General features: G+C 44.8%; 1 protein-coding gene across 4 annotated transcripts in view; it reads right to left on the reverse strand.

Annotated features, from left to right (window-relative positions):
* Window positions 1-17101, reverse strand: part of Als2 (Amyotrophic lateral sclerosis 2) — a 170949-nt gene that overhangs the window by 31972 nt on the left and 121876 nt on the right. For all 4 annotated transcript variants that reach the window (XM_075876972.1, XM_075876973.1, XM_037427255.2 and 1 more), the window contains 3 exons: window positions 9811-9990; window positions 9556-9651; window positions 9352-9447 (listed from right to left, as the gene is read on the reverse strand). In XM_075876972.1, the coding sequence (XP_075733087.1) occupies window positions 9352-9447; window positions 9556-9651; window positions 9811-9990 (372 nt within the window). The remainder of the gene's footprint in view (window positions 1-9351; window positions 9448-9555; window positions 9652-9810; window positions 9991-17101) is intronic.

Below are 17101 nucleotides of genomic sequence, written 5' to 3' on the forward strand. Positions count from 1 at the left end.
TCGGCGTCTTCGTGTTTGCGCCCTGACCTGTACACAATCGTAATGTCAAACTCCTGCAAACGCAAACTCCACCGTGCGAGACGGCCGGAGGGATCTCTGAGATTTGCCAGCCAGCAGAGCGAGTGGTGGTCAGTCACCACTTTGAAGGGACGACCGTAGAGGTAAGGCCGAAATTTGGTCGTCGCCCACACGACTGCGAGGCATTCTTTTTCTGACGTAGAATAGTTGGTCTCAGCTCGAGAAAGAGTACGACTGGCGTAAGCTATCACATGCTCAACGCCGCCGTGTCGTTGTACAAGGACAGCGCCAAGTCCGACGTTGCTGGCATCCGTATGAATTTCTGTAGCAGCGTCCTCATCAAAATGGGCAAGAACAGGGGCTGTTTGCATTCTCTGTCGTAACTCTGTGAACGCTGTATCTTGTTCTGCGCCCCAAGTAAAGGGTACGTCATCTCGGGTGAGTCGCGTAAGAGGTTCAGCTATCTTAGAGAAGTTGGCGATAAATCGGCGATAATACGCGCACAAGCCGAGGAAACGGCGTACTGCTCTTTTATCTGATGGGACAGGGAAGGCGGCGACAGCAGCAGTTTTGTCTGGATCAGGTCGCACTCCATCTGCACTAATGACATGTCCCAGAAATTTCAGCTCTTCATAGCCGAAATGGCATTTTTGGGGTTTCAGCGTAAGTTCAGCTGTGCGAATGGCTTCTAGAACCTTTCTCAGACGCTTCAGATGTTCTTCAAAGCTCTCGGAAAAGATGACCACATCATCGAGGTAGACAAGGCAGCTTTGCCACTTCAAGCCAGCGAGAACTGTGTCCATCATCCTCTGAAAAGTGGCTGGTGCAGAACAGAGGCCGAAGGGAAGAACTCGGAATTCGTAAAGTCCGTCTGGAGTCACAAACGCGGTTTTTTCTCGGTCTCGTTCATCCACTTCAATTTGCCAATAGCCACTCTTTAGATCGATGGACGAAAAATACTTCGCACGTCGTAACCTGTCGAGGGAGTCGTCTACTCGTGGAAGCGGGTAGACGTCCTTTTTTGTGACGCTATTAAGCTTCCTGTAGTCAATACAGAATCGCAGCGTTCCGTCTTTTTTCTTTACTAGAACGACTGGCGAGGACCAAGCGCTGCTGGATGGTTGAATAATCCCGTCATCGAGCATCTCTTTTACTTGTGTCTGAATAGCCTCGCGTTCTTTGGCAGAAACGCGATAAGGCTGCTGCCGGATGGGGCGGACGTCATCGTCGGTAATAATTCGATGCTTCGTGAGGTGTGTTTGACGGACTTTAGAAGAAGAGGCGAAGCAAGATCTAAACTCCCTTAAAAGGTCGTGAAGTGCAGCCTTTCTCTCGTCTGACAGCGTCGAATTAATGTCGATGTGGTCTAGAAATTCCTTATCCTCATGCGTTTCCTCGGACGCGAAGCACTCCGTGACGTCGGCAACAGGTTCTCCATAAGCTAGGGTGGTTCCACGGAAAAGATGCCGGTGCTCGTAATTGAAGTTCGTGGCTAGTATCGTTGACTGTCCGTCACGGACGCGCACAACACTTCGGGCGGCGCATACACCTTGGAGCAGCAGAAGTGATAAGTTGCTTTCAGCCACCACGTCGCCGTCTTGGAAGTCTTCACAAGTGACTTCGATGGGAACAGTTGCTCGAGGTGGCAGCGTCACACTGTCGTCAGCAACACGCAGCGCAAGTCTACGGCAGTTATCGACGTCTTGATCTGTTGCGCCTTGAGTCGAGAAGGTCACGATGCGCTCACGGAGATTTATGATGGCACCGTATTCCCGAAGGAAGTCCATGCCGATAATCAGCTGACGCGAACAGTCGGGGAGAACGAGGCAGCTGAGCACAAACGTTGACGCACGAATTTTCACTCTTGCGGTACAGCGACCCAGCGGTGTTACAACGTGTCCTCCAGCTGTTCGAATTCGCGTTCCATTCCACGGCGTGATCACTTTTCTGAGATCTTTCGCTAGCCTCCCGCTGATGATCGAATAGTCTGCACCAGTGTCTACCAATGCACTGACCTGAAGACCGTCAACCAGCACAGGTATGTCGAGCGACACGCGGTCACTAAGTTCAGATGCGGATGTCGGCGTTTCTTCGGCACTGCGATTATTCTCGGACGAAATGCCTTCGGCGTTGCGTGCAAGCATCGATGGGAGGTCTTCCGCACTTTGAGTCCCAGCGACCTTGCCCCCGAAGGCCGCTGCCTTCAGTTTTCCCGACGAGGGCTCGGGGAGCGTTCCCGTGCCGTCACCCCAAAACGTGGCCCAGTGGCTGCGGGTCTCCTCGGAGATGGTGACCGCGATTGCCGTCGTGTAAAGGGTGCACGCTGTTGCGCGAGATATTCTTCGATATCCCTTGGCCTTTGACCGATTCGGGGACGAGGTGAATTGACGGAAAATCCGCGCAGTCCAAGTTGCCGGTATGGGCATTCGCGGTAAATGTGACCAGCCTCACCGCAATGATAGCAGAGTGGTCGTCTGTCTGGCGTACGCCAGAGATCAGACTTGCGCGTCGGTGTACGGCGACTATCGATGTTCAAATCAGCGTGCGCTGACTGAATCGCGACTGACGGCATCATTGTCTGGATCGGGACGTATGGCATTGTCTGGATCGGGACGTGCGGCACTGCCTGGATCGGGACGTGCGGCACTGGCTGGATCGGGACTCCTTGACCCGAAAGAGGAGTGGCAGATCGCAAGGCTTCCGCGTACGTACGACGGCGACTGTCAGTAGACACAGGAGCCGTTTCCAGATCAACCGACGTGGGCGGAAAACGATGGGCGTGCAGCACCTGCTGGACCTCGTCGCGAATGACACTGGTGATAGAACCAACATCGATTTGCCTTGTCCCGTACATCTTTTCCATTTCTTCCCGGACGACAGATCGAATGATCTCGCGAATCCATTCGGGGCTCTTGCTCCCAGGGGTGGCGAAAATCTCGGGAGTTGAGGCAGCATTCACTTGACGGTCAAACTGGGCAGACCGTTGGTGCAGTACTCGCTCCATTGTTGCCGCTTCAGTAAGAAACTCAGCAACACTTTTGGGGGGACTACGCACCAAACCAGCAAAAAGTTGTTCCTTCACACCACGCATGAGGTGGCGCAACTTTTTTTCTTCTGCCATAGCAGGATCCGCTCGCTTGAAAAGCCGTGTCATGTCCTCGACGTACATCGAGACGGTCTCGTTGGGCATCTGGATGCGTGATTGTAGTGCACGCTCCGCCCGTTCGCGGCGGTCGGGACTCCTGTAGGTCTCCAGGAGGCGACGCTGGAACTCGCGCCAAGATGTCAGAACATCATCCCTGTTCAAAAACCACGTCTTGGCACCGTCTTTTAGGCACGTGTACACGTTCCGGAGCTTCGCGGCATCATCCCAGTAATTGATCGCTGCGACACGTTCGAACTCACTCAGCCAGTCGTCAACATCTTCATGCTGCGCTCCGTGAAAGGGGCTAGGCATGAGCGGGTTCTGGACGGTGCAGTAGATCGGCGTGGAAGGTGTCGGAGCTTGCATGGGATCTTGCGTCGAAGTCATAGTCGCTGCGTCAGTGGTTGGTGTCTCAGGCGGTAGGCCTCGTTGGCGGCGGCTTACTCTATGAACAGGAGTGTCCACGGGTGCAGGGCTTGTGTTCCGGCTGCTGGACGGGGTCTTGGGCATCGGGTGAATTGCAAGACGTTGTACCCAGCAACTCCACCAGTCTTGTCACGTTACTCTCGACAAACTTGATAAAAAAATGGGCTCGTTTAGTCGACTACTCAAGCAGCGGCTCAGAGAGAGATCGTCTACGTCTTCTTTCACCCTTCGATCTCACCCAAGCAAACCATGTGGCAATATATATATATATATATATATATATATATATGGGAAATAAGTGTATACCTAAGGGCTTGTTTTTCTGTGTTTTGATACAATATTAATGAGATCTAACAGACAATAATGCCAAGGAATGTATAGGAAAAGCTATTAGAACCAATGTAATGCAAATAAGAATAAAGAAAAGTGGGTGAAAAAATAACTTGCCGTGAGCAGGAGCAGGTTCGATTCCTGCTCACGGCAAGTTATTTTTTCACCCACTTTTCTTTCTTCTTATTTGCATTACATTGGTTCTAATAACTTCCCCTATACATTCCTCGACATTATTGTCTATTAGATCTCATTATATATATATATATATATATATATATATATATATATATATGTCTTGGGAAGTGTATGTCACGCATAAATAAATATAGCGAGTTTATCCCTGCAGTCTCATGATTTTGTTTCAGGAGTTGGGCTATTACTGTCAGCGTCATTGCTCTAGATATAAGGCACTCCATACCAGAGAGAGAGAGAGAGAGAGAGAGTGTGTGTGTGTGTGTGTGTGCGTGTGTGTGTGTGTAAAAAGAATTTAATTGCCACTTCTGATACTTTCGCAGCCTCTTCAAATAAAGTTATGAGGCATGCATCACCATGTTTCTAGAATCCACTTTTATCCAGTGTTTGAAGCTTAATTACTTTTCGGCACACTACCATGTACCAGATACCATGAAAAATATTCAGATTATGTTTCTTTCATACGCTTTCAGCATATAAAAACTATGAACGTCTATTGTCAAGTGTCTAAAAAATTAATTCTCAAGCATTCTAGCTAAGAAAATGCGAAAAGGCTGAATAAACATCACAAAAATCAAAATACACTAGTTTAAGACATCTTCATAAATAGAACAACGACTTTGCATGCATTCAGTGCCATATCATTCAGTTACATGAATTGTCGATTTCTCTTTCAGCCTCAAAACAAGAAGCTGGTTCTGAAAAAAAAAAACGTCAGGTGTTCGGCTTGTACAGGAAAAATCAATTGACTTTTTAACTAGATGGTGCCTTGTAGTCTACTAAATACGCGATATGTCATCGCTGTGATAAATGAGATTAAAAAAACACTGATTAGAACAACTGAGATGGTCACAGTTGTGACAAACACCAGCTGATTTGCTGCGGCTGCTGCCCTGAGGGAGCCGGTACGAGTCGTTTTCCCGTCCCTCCTGTCCCCGCCCCGTTGCGCTGCAGCGGCCGCAACTGATCCTACAGCTTACACGTGCTCTCCCATAGAAAGCCGGCTGACGCAGCAGGACATACCATGTGCTCTTTCATCCAGTGGCTGTGGAAACCCACGCTTGCAGCCCCCAAGACAAAATCCTGTTGACGACTATGCTTGACAGTCAATTCAGTTCCTTGCTGAGTGAACGTGACATACCATCACAGTGCTAGTCTTTTTTTAGTGCTGTTGTTCTTGCACAATGAATTCCACCACTAACCCAAGGATCCCTTCGGGTGTGTTCACTTTGTAGCAGCAGTGAAAACAGATAAGAAAAAGGCACTGGAGGAATATCACCTCTTAAAGAACTTAACACACTATCAGGACTGAAAAGTAGTAATTGTGAAATGAAGGGAAATAAAAGCTGAAGTAAAAAGAACGTGCTGCCGGTGGGGACTAAACCCACCACAAGTAGGAATGCGTGCACACTATAACCATTTGTGCTTTGGTAGCAGTTGTCCCCCAGTCTCCTTTCTTGGCTGTTTATTGTATGTGCAACCCTGAGAGAGTCCTTTCTTGGCTGTTTATTGTATGTGCAACCCTGAGAGAGTTAGCTAGCACAACTCATGCCCAATACAGTGACTTTGCACAATGGCATCACATAGTGTACCTGAAATTTGAGTAGATTGCTGGCTAACAAACCCTTGCATGCAACAGAAAGGTATCAAATGAGTGAAAGAAGGGGGGTCGATAGAGGGACCTGTTTTTGCAAAACCAAACCACATGAAGTTAACAAATGCCCCGTCGTGGTGGTCTAGTGGCTAAGGTACTTGGCTGCTGACCCGCAGGTCGCGGGTTCGAATCCTGGCCGCGGCGGCTGCATTTCCGATGGAGGCGAAAATGTTGTAGGCCCGTGTGCTCAGATTTGGGTGCACGTTAAAGAAGCCCAGATGGTCGAAATTTCCGGAGCCCTCCACTACGGTGTCTCTTATAATCATATGGTGGTTTTGGGACGTTAAACTCCACAAATCAATCAATGAAGTTTACAAATAATAAAGCCAATGAAGGCATTTTCATTTCTCTCATAATTACTAATGATGTATGGTATTTAATAGTGCAAGGGCCATTTGATGGCTAAAGAGTGCCAGTTCATGAGACAACAGATGTGAGCAACGTTTATGGTAATTCACTGTATAAAGGCCTTAAAATTCTGTACATTAGATGTGAGTAAAACATATGAGCTACACTAAATAAAGAATCTTCTGTGCACCAAGAGACGTAATAAAATGGTGCTTGTTCATTTCTGTTTGATAATACGAAAAAAGAACCACCGGATATTACTATGAGGAATGACGTGAGTGGTTCAAAACTTAAATTTCTGCATAATTAAACTGGACAGGTTGTGCCATCTAGCGGGGCCCAATTGAACCAATAACGTCTGCCATCTCTGAGCGAATGGCAGGAAATTGTTGAATTGCCGTTGTTGCTGCTGTGGCTCCCGCTGCTTTCGTTCTGCTGCTACTAGTGTCAGCGGCCGCAAAGTTAAGCCAGGCAACGTTGTGCACGGAAACAGTGAGGCGAGACATTCCATTTGGGCGGGTAATTTGAAGTGTACTAACCAGATTCGGATGACTAAAACATGATTTCATTTCAAAATAAGTGCTTCATTGGCACAAAAGCAACACTACAAGCTTTCTGGACTGCCATTTCAACAATCAACGTCGACTTAATAGTTGCCTTTAGTGTCCCTTTAAGAACAACACATGAGCTTTTAAGAGGCTTTCTCTTGAAGGTACACTAAAGAGGAAAATGACTTTACATGTGTTAGTAAAGTGCAACTTCATAGTCCCAAAAACACCACTCTTATCGCAAGACGATGCTTGGTAAGCGAGAAAAAGTGCGAAAAGAAAATGCAGGTGGAGATGCTACCTTCAGATTCTCGTACCAAACATTGTGATGTCACAAATTTCGACGGCATCTACTGGGCCCAATGTAGTTTCTAATCGGTAAAAATGAAGTGCGTTTGTCATCTGTGGGTGTCATAAAGCTAGCAGAAGAAGTTTAAAAAAATTTCACTAAGCCCATGTCGCAAAAATAAGAAAAATAGAAATTAATGACGTCACATGCAAAGATTTCAGCACAAATTTAAAAAATTAAACTTGAACCATGATTTTCCCCGCTAATAGTGAACTTATGATAGTGAAACTTGTGATATTAGAGTTTTCAGGGTCGTGTTTATCAATCTAAACCAAGTCATTGTTTCACTTTAGTGTTTTTTCAGAAAACTGTTTACATTAACCCCTTTTTATACATTGTTCAGCTGCAGCTGAATTTGTCGCTCGCAGGTTGAGAGATTACATGATTCAAAGTCTATTTGGACATCATCAATATACAGTAAAACATTGTGAGGGGGAATTGTCGTATAAAGCGAGTTCATTTTCCCCATCAAGAGCATGCAACTAAGCACGCCTACTCACGAAACACCAGTTTCTTGAATGAATGAATTCGACAGGACATTACCCACTAACATGAAAAGTGCTATTAGACGTGTAACTTACTATTGTACTGAACATGCTGCCATGTACACCCAGCACAAATAGGTCATACGAATTCTAAATCACCATATCGTGTCATGAGCTTACTCACGTCGAGAAAAATCGAAAGCAAAAAACTGTTTATAGATAAAGGCATCTCTAATTATTCACTCAATGTGAACAAGGTGGTCTAGGGTTGACCAACCTTCCCTGAAGCCACATTGAAGCAGTTATAGTATATTGTTGCTTTCATTAAAATGAATCAGTAGTCGGTTTATCATTTCTATAGTAAGAGCTGTATATGGCTACGCCAAACAAAAAAGAATTTGCCACGAGAAACATTAACGACTTCCATTGGCTGTGTCGTCAGTTACATCATTATAGTTGTCGCAACCAAGCGCACGCGTCATTGGGAGGGCGCATTAGTGACGCCATTCTTTGTATCGTCAATAACGTCCTTCAATATTGTCAATGACGTCCTTCACCTCTTTGCAGCAGTGCCGCCGAGCCTGGTTGCAATAGTTTCAACTTGCCACTTTCACATAGGGAGGGCACGAATCGAACATACGCCTGAACAGCAGACAACTTTACAAGAACAGCACCAACAGCTGATCTGCGAGACAATTCATGTTCACCAGGCCACTGCAATAGTCCGGGCACAAGAACAGGTTCGAGTGGCAAAGCGCAAGCAGCGACTGCACACTCAGTGTCTGGCAGCCTTCCGAGCCAAATGCAAGTGACAACGACGAGCCATGGAAGCAGCGTTGCTAGCTGAACAGCGTCAACGTGACAATGGCGAGAACGCATTCGCCAAAGCTGACGCCCAGTTTCGGCAGAGCTTCTCGAGAAACACTTTGGCTTAGGCTGCGGCTTCTGCAACCGCCTGTGGCCCCACATTTCAGCCTCACTGGTTAACACGGAGTGCTTAGGTGGTGACTTTTTTTCATAGGGTTTACACGAGCAGCTTGTCAGTGCTATGGTGTTGTAAAGAGATAGAAATGCATTCACAGTTTCAGGGTGTAGGTTCTTGATCATTTTATACATGACAGGGGTCTCATAATTACTAAACATATATTAAAAACTACCCTATGTTTTCCTTGAGTTCATAGGGTTGTATCAACACTTCATATATATTGCAGTCAAATGCTCTACCACTGACTAACACTTTATAGGGTTGTATCTAGAGTTGTAACTAACACCTTAGAGGGTTGTATGTAACAAAAACAGGCCCCTCAATCAACGCCACTTCTTTCGTGCAAGGCACAATACTGTAGATAAAACATCAGAGAATATTATGCATGTGTGATGTCATCATCATCATAAACAACCTGACTATACCCACTGCAGAGCAAAGGCCTCGCCTGTGTTCCACCAATCAACCCGGTCTTGCACTTGCTGCTGCAATGTTGTACCCAAAACTTCATAATCTCATCTGTCCACCTAACATCCCCTCTACCCTTCGCATGTTTCCTTCTCTTGGAGTCCAGCCACTTACTCTTCATTACTAGCGCGGTTATCTTGCCTACATGCTACATGCCCTGCACATGTCAGTTTATTCTTCTTGATTTTGACTATGTTGTCCTTATGACCAGTTTGTCGCCTGATCCACCCTGCTCTTTTCCTGTCCCTTAAGGTTACAACTACCATGTTATTTTCTATTACTCGCTGCACTGTCCTCGGTTTAAGCTTTTTAAGACTCCTTTAAGACTCTTTTTAAGACTCCAAGCTTTTGCTCCGTAGGTAAGCTCTGTAGGTTACATGTGATGTAACAATAAACATACCCAGCACCATCAAGGAAGTCATCTGGACAGTCCAAATTCCCTAAAGTGGTCAGAACCAGAGGCTTATCTGCTTGAGGCAAGTCAGGAAAAAGAATTCTGCAATTTAAACAGAAACCACCATAAAATTAAGTGAGTTTATAACCTGCACCGGAGAAAAATGATCTATTTTAAGTAATACGGCTGCTTTAGATTGACTTTAGTTACCTGACCAACTCATACAGCCTCTGGCAGAATGATCTGACTTCTTCCACAGCATGCACTAGAAGTCGGGGATGGACGCCAATGCCACAGTACGTCAGCCTACCAAGAAGAATCACAACAGAAACTTGCATTACCAGGAAACAAGTATAAGCATGAAAATAAAAAGTGTAATAATCACTAAATTATACAAGAAAGAGATAAAAGCCCAGTGGCTAACAACAACAAAAAAGACAAACAAGATATCAGAATGCTGCTTACCTGAACACACCTACCAAGCCATCTAAAAGATAGCCCAAAGGATGATGAACACAGTCAAATGCACTGGTCAGATAGTCCTTGATCTCAACATAACGATCTAGTGTCAATGACCCATGCTTCTTACTGGTTTGAGGGATACGCTCAAGGTAGTCTAGGTTTTCTTTGCAGCAGGATTTCCCTCTGTAATTTCAATATTGATTGCCGCTCTTTAGATACTATAACAATGTTAGTTGAATATTTCAACTGTTTTTTGGAACAATATTTTTCTGGTAAAATTCATTACTACAATAATGTCATCTCTCGGCAACTATATGAGTAAACACAAATTTTTCTTATTTCAGGAAATAACGGACCACTTTGAATGAAATTCAATGTCTGAAATTCCTGAAGCAGCACAGGTACCAGAGAGGAGGGTTATTATTTAATTTTATTTATTTACAAATACTATCTCACAGGAAGTGAGGTAGTGTTTATATACTATACAACTATATATATATATATATATATATATATATATATATATATATATATATATATATATATATATTTTTTATGAAAAAACACGAAACAAACAAAAGTAACTCAAAAGCAGCCAAGTATACAATTGCTAAATAAGGGAGATAACATGCACTAATAATAGGAAACTTATGTGTTATACATAATTGAATGGGTGACATGTAAGCTTACAATAAATAAACACCAATCAAAAAGATATGTTTAAAGAATGCAGTTGTAAATATTTAGCATTTTATTTCTAAATGCCACGTGATCACAAATGCACCCTACCTCATCAGGGAGGTCATTCCATTGAGCACCAGCACGGATGCTTTGAAGGCTTGAGCGCAGCCGAAAAGACCAACAAAACTATGCTGATTATGAAGCTTGTGAGATATACAACGGGGCCTTGATAGTGGCAATGTATTCACGTGTGTGCTGTAAATTACTTTATGGAATATGCACAGAGTGGTTATCTTCGTGCGCAATGCCAAAGATGATAAAGATAATGAAGCCTTCATGTCAGTTACACTAGAATAGCAATTGTAGTTACGCGCAATTAAACGTGCAGCACGGTTCTGTACAGTTTCTAGCAAGTCGATGAGACAGACTTGATGAGGTGACCAAATGGATGATGCATATTCTAGTTGTGAGCGAACAAATGTTTGATATGATAGTTTGTGTGTAATGAATGGAACCTTAAAAAATTACATTTCAAGTAGCTATTGCTGATCACATTGCACTCCTTAACATAGGCTTAAAATATTACAAAAGACCATTTTTGGATTTCACTGAAGTAGATTGACACTGCTACAGGCTGTAATTAAACTTACAACCCCATCGGTACCTGAGAGTGTGCATTCAAGACAAAGACGCAAGCCAGAGCACAACACAAGCATTCACTTTCAACTGTAGGTTGGCAAAAAAGTTGGGGCTCACTCAAACTCACTAAAAATATATATACTGCTCTGAGGGCTCACTCAAACTCAGACTCATAAAAATTTTCCTCAACCGGACTTGCTCAAACTCAGACTCACTAAACTTTTGCTCAAACGGACTCGCTCAAACTCAATCTCACCAACATATTACTTAGTCAGCCCCGCCACGGTGGTCTAGTGGCTAAGGTACTCGGCTGCTGACCCGCAGGGCGCGGGTTCGAATCCCGGCTGTGGCGGCTGCATTTCCGATGGAGGCGGAAATGTCGTAGGCCCGTGTGCTCAGATTTGGGTGCACGTTAAAGAACCCCAGGTGGTCTAAATTTCCGGAGCCCTCCACTACGGCGTCTCTCATAATCATATAGTGGTTTTGGGACGTTAAACCCCACATATCAACCATATTACTTAGTCATACTCACTCAGAGTCATGGCTTTTTCTACCTTTTCCTTTTTTACCTTTTTCTACCTTTTTTTCTGTTTTGGTGTCACTGCTCTTTAATGCCAATGTCTCATATAATCGGTGCTCTTCGATATGCATTTTGATCTTATACCTCAAGTACGAGTTATATGTAATATGGTCGTCCAGTAAGGATATGATGAGTAAGAGCACATGAGGCACATGCCGAGCGCTGGAATGCGGCGTCGGTGCGCGAGATCCCGATGGCGCGCATTCGCGCCACGTTCACGTACGAGATTGAACACGAAGGCTCGTGGCACGCGACCCGAGCCGTGATGGACAATCCCAGAGGATGAGCTGCCAATGTGCTGTGGGGCTTCGAACTGCGCTGCTCAGAAAAATTAGCATCGCTACAGCGATGGAAGCAGTAGCCGCCTGGTTCTGAAGGCTGTCCCGAGGAAGAAACCCAGAAAGTGCCCATCGAGATCGGAAGACCTGAGTGAGGTTGCCTGAACTTGCCGCACCCTTTCACAGCAGTTCCTGTTGGGCATACATGTCTTCCACTTCATGCCAGAACAGTTGCGGCCCACACCACTGTCATGAGGCCATTGACGAGTTGGGTTTAACCAAGCTGAGCCAAAAACGACGAAGACTGGGACAGCGGCAATGAGGACAAGCGGCTCGTTCGGCGGAAACAGACGACAACTTTAGGAACTTCCAAAAGGATTTAACGGTAGGTGGTGTTGTGTTCGCGAGCATTGATCACCGCTATCATCATCATGGTTAGATTGGTAGTGCCGGTGGTGACCCCTGGTGGCAAGCTTTGGCGGCGGCAAGAGAGAATTGAGTGAGTCCCTTCGGCTGGTGGCAATTGGCGCGAACGATTATCTCTCGCAGTGTGTCCCCGGTGCATGGCACCGCAGGCCGTCTGCCGGGGGTCCTCATGTGGAGTCAAGCGTCAGCCGCCTTGTGTATGTTATGTTGTTGAGTGTATGGTAATATTGTGCAAGGTTATTTTAGCATGTTGATCACAATTGATGTTATAATTTGTGAGAACTGAGGCTAGCCCGCTGCCTTTGCGCGGGCTTTGCCAGCTCTTTCTGCGTTCTCATGTCCCGACATGACTCCTCTCCTCCGTGGTCTGCCACACTGGGAGAGCGGGAAGTGACGTTTAACCCTTATCACCCAGTAGCGGATGTCGACTGTGGCGCCGCGTGCAAAGTCTCTCGAGACGTTTTGAGCTGCGAAAAATATCTCCGAACTGCGAGAAATATCTCCGAAACGACTGAGGGTGAGCGCACATCTCTTTTTCGTCCGTCGACTCCTATTGCTTGGGACTCGTCAGACTTCACTAACGGTGCCTTGAACCAGCGGCGGAATGCTTACCTTTTGTGCCCTTTCTGAACGCTGGGCCGAAGAGCGGTGTGGTGTCTTAGTGCGTGGCCAGGCTATGTCAACCCACATCTCTCCGAAGCCAACGCGAGCGCCTTTGCTCTCGCTCGAGCAACCGGACCCTTTGCCCCCGTGCCCTCGGGAATCACCTTTGCCCATGGAGACGTGCTCGCGGCACCCCTGTGGATTACTTCTCAGCCGTGGTGTGGATAAGCCCATTTGCTTTCCCCCCGCGCCTTTGCAACGGGATCTGTACTGCGTTTTGGTGTTGCCACAGACAATAAAGTGTTGCAACCTTGAGCAGTACTGTGTTCTCGCCATGGCGACGGTTAATGCATGCCCAGCGGCTCACTAAGACCGGACCCACGCTAGTGGCCATACTCCTTCGGGATACGTGTGCACTACTAATTATTCGGCTGATGACATTATCGTTTTAAAAAGTAGTTGAATAAATGCGTTCTTGTTTGGTTCAATCCGATCGCGTCTGCTGTGTCCGTTTAGTCCAAGAACGTGGCGCTCACCACATCAAGACCCCACAACTGTAAGAACGTTTCGTTACCGAAACGCCATTTCAAACAGATGCTGGCTAGGGTTATAGTTGGCTCTCACGCTTATTGTAGTTAGTTCTGGTTTCAGTCTATAGTACACTTGTGTGTATATAGTGTTATTGAGTTAATTTTGAGTGCTTAAACACGAGTTTTGTGTATTTCTTTTGCCCATACAGAGTATCAAGTGTTTGTCTTGCCTCACCCATCTCAGTCTCTCTCTATCCATCCTTAGCAAGCGCTCCCAGCATTAAATCGTGACAGAGGACATTTTTATGAAATACCTGACTCACACGAGATATCTTTAGAACTTTTCAAGAAAGAGTGCAGAGAGTGTTCATGTCACCCATCACAGTTCACGTCTATAACCAATAAATAGTGGTGTGGTGCATGAACATGTATACATTGAGGTAGTATATGTGAAAACATTTGAGTACAACCACAAGCCGATAAAAGGCTGACAGTAATACTGAATATGAGTAGACAGGACCATAGGTCAGCAATAAAAAATGGAACTCACTTATGAAACATATTTGGTGCTTAAGGCTCACTCAGGCTCAGAATCACCATTATTTTGCTGAACTGGACTCATTCAAACTCAAACTCACTAAATATGTCTCAAACTGAACTCACTTGGACTCAAACTCCCCAAAATATTACTCATTCAGATGCAGACTCACGGGTCTGTCTGAGTCTGAGTGAATATGACTGAGTCAACTCATTAGTGAGTTTTCTGACCTATACTTTCAACAAAAGTTTAATCACGAAGAAAATCAGAAAAAAATCCATACACAGAATACCACGCTTGAAGCCAATACACAGAAAAATATACCTTAAAGACATACATCAATCATCGCTCAAAGGGACCCTGCAAACCTAAAGCCTCTAAGCAAACAAAGTCAGTCTAGCCATACAATTGGGAGTTTAGACACAAGTGAGCATGGGTACATGCACACAGACACACACAACTGATCTCTATTAACTCAAGCTTGAAGACATGGCAAAACTTTAAAAAAAAAATGCCATACCTTGTCAAAAAAATATAAAACACCCAAACCCACCTCTGCTTACGCAATTCTTACTTAATTTTTACATGCTTCTGAATCTAATGTGCACCTAGTGTATATGTGTTCGAACTAGAAAACCAAAATAGAAAAAGGCAATAGAGCTTCTAGTGACACTAATGTAGGAGACAAAGAAGAGCTTCTAAACCAAGTAAAAATTGAATGTACATTATAATGCCATGCACATTTCTTGTTTAATTTAATGTACTCAAGTTTCGCCCACAAGAGCGGTCGTCAACACTCAGCACGGCCACAATGTTTGCGAAGCTACACAATTTTCTGATATTTTGTTAAAGAAACTATCTACCGTGCTTCAATGATTTTCTATTTTATGTCACAATAAAAAGCATACCGTCTGAAGTGTCTAACCTTGTAGCAGTTTCTCTGGAAAGTGAGAAAAAAATTTTCAAAGCAGAATTCCTTCTATCTCCGTTTGGTCTCCTTTCATCGGCGGGATGAATGCCCACAACACTGATCGGTGGAGGGGATGACAATTGTACAGCTGGTGAAAGTCTAAAATTGAAACCACGTGTGGTTTTGGCAGGCTTCATCACACTTTGCTTATTATTAATAAAACAAATACCTTGGTGGTCATTTAAGGTATGCACACTATTTTGTTGTTCTTATGAGCGGCGGTGGACGCCGCGCTCACGTTTTTCCCCCATTTGCAAGCAGGCATGCAGATAAGCGAACACACTGCCAGCAGCGCCACCGGGCACCTCTTTGAACGCGTGAGAAAAAAAAAAGCAAAAATTAGTCTGGCACAATCTGTAGCTGCCTCAAGCGCATGAAGTACAATTTCAAGTTACACATTGTTTGCTTTTAAGCAAAATAAGTACACCTGCGAGGATTTACTGTCCTACCAGTAGATTGACCATATCGCTATTGGGTGACGCTAGCGGTCATTTTTTGTCGACTTTCAACATCACGTTAAAATTATAATTCCTTTTTTATGGGATAAAAGCATGCTCGTTGCCGCAGGTGTGATGAGCAATCTTCTCATTTGCACCACAATGTGAAAAATTTTCTCCAAGCGGTAGACAGTCCCTTTAAGATTGCATACAGCATGCAAAGAGTCAGGTTCTTTTGAAAGCTTTCACACCAGTCATAATGCTAGAACCTTTGACACCGCGTGTATAAATACCGACGTGCCTTACCACTGATCAGTTTATCGACGGCTCACGCTCTGTTCGCTGCTATCAGTGTACAGTGTGTATTGCTGTAGTTTGCCTTTTCGTTTCCTAAGCACAGGTTCACCCAAATAAAGCGTTTCCCCTTGAGCATGCCAACTACTGCCTTTGTCCACTTCACGACCTTGTGACAATATCTTTATTATTAATATTAATAACAAACCAAAAATTTTAAAAACTCTGATTTTCTTAATTATAGAAAATGAAGCAAGGAGAGTTTGTATTATTATCGATCCCCACACCCATTTCACAAATTAGTGTGGCGCAGAACTTCTTTACTGCAGCAGGCAGTCGATAGCACCATGACAAAATGGCACATGCCTGAGCGCATCACGGCGGTAAAGCAGATGCCAGAAACGCCACTTGGCCAATCGGATGCCCAGATTTAGTCACGTGCCCCAAGCAGCCAATAGAATCGCACGCTGGTGCTTCTTGATGACGTGTTTTCGCTGAAAAACCAATGAGCAAGGCGAGCCAGCGATGGCGGGAAATTGAAAATAAAGAACAACCCTTCCAAACGAGACCAAGATGACCACGATAGCTAGTGTGTAAAGGCAATGGTTCGGCGCAGAAAAAGCGTGATTTTAGCGTCTATTTGCACTCACATTCACCTCACAGGGATGTTATAAATTAATTTTGCGTCAGAAATAATGACGCAAGAAGCTAGAAACTTCTCAAATAAGTGCAAAAATAGGTACAGGGTCCGAAAATGTCAGTTTCAAAAAGTCTATTTTTTGGCGATTTTCGGCCTTCTAAGACACGTGTCCCCCTTAAATACTGCTGTGTTGGTGGTGACTACTGCTGACAGCACTAGTATGACCTTCAGCAACAACAATATAATAACTGATCAAGGCTCACAACAACTGCAATAGGGCTAAAACAAAAGCCAGCGACTTCCATATTCGTGAATGATCACCTCACACCCAACAACAAGCAGCTCTTTGCGCAGGTGCTAGCTAGAACTGAAGAAGTCTAAAGATTGGAAGTTTTTGTGGACCAATAACTGTACTATCAAGGCCAGAAAGTCAGAAGACACCCGTGTTCATCGCACATCTAGTGTGAATGATCTGTCAGTATTCAAGTGGGGAAATATATACGTTCCGTGCTTGAATTAATAACTTCTGAATCATCATGGATGAACCCGTCTTTACTCTTGATGAAGCCAAAACTCTGCTTAAGAAAAAATAACCCGCATTATCCTTTTTGCATTTAAACATACGCAGTGTTCGTAAGCATCATGATGATCTCATCGCTCTTCTTTGTGTTTTGGATC

Source organism: Rhipicephalus microplus, chromosome X, assembly GCF_043290135.1.
Source record: "Rhipicephalus microplus isolate Deutch F79 chromosome X, USDA_Rmic, whole genome shotgun sequence".
NCBI lineage: Eukaryota > Metazoa > Arthropoda > Arachnida > Ixodida > Ixodidae > Rhipicephalus > Rhipicephalus microplus.